Genomic DNA, 4,704 nt, shown 5'->3' with positions numbered 1-4,704 from the left:
CAAGACTCTGTCTCAAAAAAAAAAAAAGAAAAGAAAGAAAGAAAGAAACCAGTGAAACCCCGTCTCTACTAAAAAATACAAAAAACTAGCCGGGCGACGTAGCAGGCGCCTGTAGTCCCAGCTACTCGGGAGGCTGAGGCAGGAGAATGGCGTAAACCCGGGAGGCGGAGCTTGCAGTGAGCTGAGATCCGGCCACTGCACTCCAGCCTGGGTGACAGCGCGAGACTCCGTCTCAAAAAAAAAAAAAAAAAAAAAAAAAAAAAAAAAAAAAAAAAAAAAAAAGAAAGAAAGAAAGAAAGAAAAAAGAAAAGAAAAGAAAAAACAAAACAGCACTAATCTCATCCAAGAGTCACCCTCATGACTTAATTACCTCCCAAAAGCTCTTCCTCCTAATACCACCACTTTGGGGATTAGGATTTTATTTGTTTATTTATAACATGGTGAAACCCCATCTCTACCAAAAGTACAAAAATTAGCCGGGCGTGGTGGCAAGCGCCTCCCAGCTACTCGGGAGGCTGAGGCAGGAGAATCGCTTGAACCTGGGAGATGGAGGTTGCTGTGAGCGAAGATTGCACCATTGCACTACAGTCTGGGTGACAAGAGCCAGAATCTGTCTAAAAAAAAAAACCTAGAAATAATAAAAGCTGTATAGGACAAAGCCATAGCTAACCTACTACAGGATGGGGAAAAGTTAAAAGCATTTCCTGTGTAAACAGTAACAAGAGGAGGATGCCCGTTCTCACCACTTTTATTCGAAATCACACAATCATGCAGGAGAAAAAAATAAAAGCCACCCACATTGGAAAAGAGGACATCAAATTATCCTTGTCTGATGAAGATGTGATCTTGGATTTAGAAACATGTAAAGGCTCCACCAGAAAACTCTAGACTTGATAAATAAATTAATACCCTCATTTGCAGGATACAAAATCACCAATAATGGTCTAGTTGGGAAAGAAATTAAGAAGGCAATCCCATTTACAACAGCAACAAAATGAAAATGATATGCCACAGAAAAAATTTTACCGAGGAGGTGAAAGACTTCTACAAGGAAAACTGGAAAACACTGATGAAAATGTTTAAGAGGAGAGAAAGAAATGGACAATCATTTCATGCCCACAGAAGGAATTCATAGCATTAAAATGACCACACTGCCCAAAGCAGTCTAGAGAGTCAATACAACCCCTACCAAAATACCAACATCATCACTCACAGAACTGGAAAGTCATAAAACTCATATGAAACCAAAAAAGAGCTCAAAGAACCAAAGTCATCCTCACCAAAAACAACAAAACTAAAGGCATCCCATTTCATTGCAAATTAGAATGACAAAATTTTTGACAAGTGCGTGGTAACCAGAACAGCATGGTCCTAGCATGAAACTAGACACACAGATCAATGGGACAGATAAGAGAGCCCAGAAAGACAGCCACAGAGTCTTGGGACATGTGTCTGTCCTGCTGTACATCCATGCTGGGTGCTTTATGTACAACAGGCAGACGAGAAGTCCCTGTTGCAAGTGAGGACAAAGTGTGGGAAGGCCATGAGGGTCTGTAGTCCCAGATGGCCTTAGCCTCATCCCACAGTGCACTGTTGCACCAGAGTGCAACCTCCTTCTCGAGGTCCAGGTCTTCAACAGTGACCCGGACCCCAGCTGTAAAGCAGGTGGCAGCATCAGAGGCTCCCCTTGCCTGAGCAGCAGCAGGGGAAACTTGTGTCTACGGGGCCTAGAGGCCTGGGATGTCGGGGAGCCATTCCTAGGGGCAAGCGTCTGCCCTGGTGCTGCATCTGCTGCCTTTTCACACTGGGCGAGACCCCAAGAGACAGCCTGAGGCTGGTCCTCACTCACCGTCTTTGAGGACTTGAGGGGCAGCCAACAGTGGGATGAGGCTGGCCCCCTCCTCTTTAGTGACGGGAAGCCTCCGGGGGGGTTGTAGGAGCTCAAGATGGCATTTCATGTGGGGATGAGCTCATCCAGGAGGACTGAGATCTCTGGGTATATCCCAGACTTCTGACATCTGGGCATGGAGGTCTCTCTGCAGAGGTCCAGGCCTGGGCACGAAGGGAGAGAGGCCTCCATTGTCCCACAGGGGCCTAAATGCAGACCGTGCATCCCCGGTGCTCTCAGGCACCCTTCTCTGATCATGATTGATTTGCTTTCTAGGAAACTGATTTGCTTTCTAGGCTCACCAGGGCGAGTATTAAAGGACCAGCGAGTAGGCAAGTCTAGGAGCAAAACTGCAAATTTATTTTTTGGTCAGCCAGCTTTGTGGGGGAGGAGTGAGGTTCGTCGGTCTCCGGCAGGGGAGGCCGGGGGAGTCACCCAGTGGAGCTCTCAGGCGAGGTTCCTAATGCAGTCCCGACAGGAGTGGGGGCTGAGGAAGTTTGTGCAGCGCGCCCGCGGGGAGCGGCTTTTATGTCCTGGGCCTGGGAGTGGGAGGGCAGTGGGTGGCACATAGGTGGGTCAGGGGCGGGGCGGTAGGCGTGGCTAGGCGGGTTCCGGTTTTTCTCCGTCGGAGGTCTGGTTGCGCCTGCGCAGTCGACCCGTGTCTTTCCCAGGTGCGGGAAAGTTGATGGTGAAGAACCCAGAACTGCGCCATCTTGCCTCCATTCGTCCAAACAATGATTCTCTTGGATCCTGGGGTCCTTGTCCTGCTCGGGCATCCCTGCCCCCTCTCCTTGAGGGCCCTCAACACGATCTTCTCTGGACATGAGTCTGGAACACAGCCGGGTGTTGTGGGCCCCAAAGGAGTGACTCTCTGCTCCTGGGCCCCACAGAGAGTCCTTGTCCTCAGTGCACTGGCTGAGCTGCAGGACACCCTGGAATTGGGAGCACACAGCGCTGGCTTGCTGTGGTACCTGTGCATTCAAATTGAAGGCAGGATGGCCAGCAAGGAACACAGGGCTTGCAGGATCACGGAAAACCCTTGGAGTTGTTTTGACACACCACTGATGCCAAGTGTCTGGGTACTTGTAGGATGGCCTGTCACTCCGTCCAGGGCCAGTGGAAACAGGGAGATCCCACATGCAAAGTGAACTGGGGGATGGGGTGAGCAGGCTCCAGGCAACTGAGCCCTACTGGCAGGTCCTCAGTGCCCGGGACAGGAGAGGGGTGACAGGCAGAGAGTGCCCAGGTAACCACTCCTGGGAGCAGTGGGGAACCGTGGGATGCTTCAACTCTCAAGAGCTGGGCTCTGAGCATCTGCCTTAGCTGCCAACTCAGCCAAAGGCTACATGAGCAGTTTCCCCTGTTGACGGGAAATGTATCTTTCCAACCTGAGAGAGTGGGTACGCGTGCAAAGACGGCGCGAGTCACAGATCTTTGTAGGAAGGGAGACCTTAAGGAATTGGCACAGCCAGGAACGCACACAAGGCACCTTCTGGCAACGCCTTGGTGGGGGCAGGTGGCGCACACAATAGGTACTGGAGGGAGAGGCGCGTGGGAAGAATAGGCGTGCACAATGGCTGCAGATCCTCCTGTGGATGGCTGAAGATTCCTGCTCTCCTGCTGAGGCTTGAGGCTGCTGGGCTGGAGGACTGTATGGTCCATGCATTGTAGTGTCCCCTTCTCTCCCTGGCCTGGAGCCCCAAGAGCTATCCAGACTCTGTCCAAGGCCTGGTTCTGGCCCAGCAAATAAGTCACTTCAGGGGAGCTGGATTCCCGGCCCAGCAGCTGGCACAGGAGGTGACAGCTTTGGGATTCACATCTGAGTGTCCTCCTGCCCTTCTCCTAGGAACTCTGGAGTGGAGAGTTGCTCAGAACAGAAGTGCCTGGGACACCCAGATCCTGTTGGAGTGGCAGCTGGGGTGATGGCCAGGGCAGGCTGGGAGGGACATACTTTCCATAGGACCCAGTACTTTCATCTCTGTGCAATTGACCAAGAGAAACCAAAACCAAACTCCTCCTTTTACACAGACCTATTTGAGGGAGGCCAGGTATTCTTTGTGTATTTCAACCTAACAAGATTATGAGATAGTCGGAATGCAGAAGGAGACAGGAGGACTCAAGTGTCCTCTCTTTTGCAAAAATGTCAAACAAAGCCACTCAGTCTCTTTTTTGTTTTTTTGTTTGTTTTGAAGACTATTGTTATTTTGCAAAATATATATTATTTGAGGATCTGTGTGCTATTTTTAGATAAATTAATATACTTTTTTTCATCAGCACATGAAACATTCTTCAAAACAGATCCTTTGTTAGTTCACAAAAGCTGTCCCTATAAATTTTAAGAAATCACAATCATATCATTCCAATTATCAGACAACAGAGGAATAAAACTAGAAACGGATACCAAGGCAAACTACAGAACCTATACACATATATGAAAATTAAACCCCACCCTCCTGAATGACCACTGATTCAATGAAGAAATTAAAATGAAAATCTGAAAATGTTTTCAAACAAATGCAAATGGAAACACCATATACCAAAAGCTTTTGGATTCAGCAAAATCAGTGCTGTGAGGGAAGTTTGTAGCAGTAAATGCCTACATCCAAAAAGTAGAAAGATGACACATTAATAAACTGATGATGCATCTTAAAGATCTAGAAAAGCAAGAACAAAGCAAAACCAAAAGCAGCCCATGAAAAAAATAATAAAGATCAGAGGAGAACTCAATAAAATAGAGTCTCAAAAACAACACAGAAATCAGGAAAAGCAATTACTGGTTCTTAGCGAGAAAACACACTTTGGGTATTTCCTTTTTT

General features: G+C 48.1%; 1 protein-coding gene across 1 annotated transcript in view; it reads right to left on the bottom strand.

Moving 5' to 3' along the window:
• Positions 1-591: 591 nt before the first annotated feature.
• LOC108518366 (putative POM121-like protein 1) overlaps positions 592-4,704 on the bottom strand; it is an 11,037-nt gene continuing 6,924 nt past the window's right edge. The window contains 5 exon segments of the mRNA XM_017856640.1: positions 592-1,648; positions 1,651-1,956; positions 1,959-2,004; positions 2,007-2,180; positions 3,378-3,423. Coding sequence (XP_017712129.1) covers positions 1,383-1,648; positions 1,651-1,956; positions 1,959-2,004; positions 2,007-2,180; positions 3,378-3,423 — 838 coding nt within the window. The 3' untranslated portion in view covers positions 592-1,382.

This window comes from Rhinopithecus bieti, unplaced genomic scaffold (genome assembly GCF_001698545.2).
Source record: "Rhinopithecus bieti isolate Rb0 unplaced genomic scaffold, ASM169854v2 scaffold_44745, whole genome shotgun sequence".
NCBI classification, from domain to species: Eukaryota; Metazoa; Chordata; class Mammalia; order Primates; family Cercopithecidae; genus Rhinopithecus; species Rhinopithecus bieti.
Note: the sequence above shows the minus strand (reverse complement) of the source record. Positions and strands in the feature narration are given on the sequence as shown.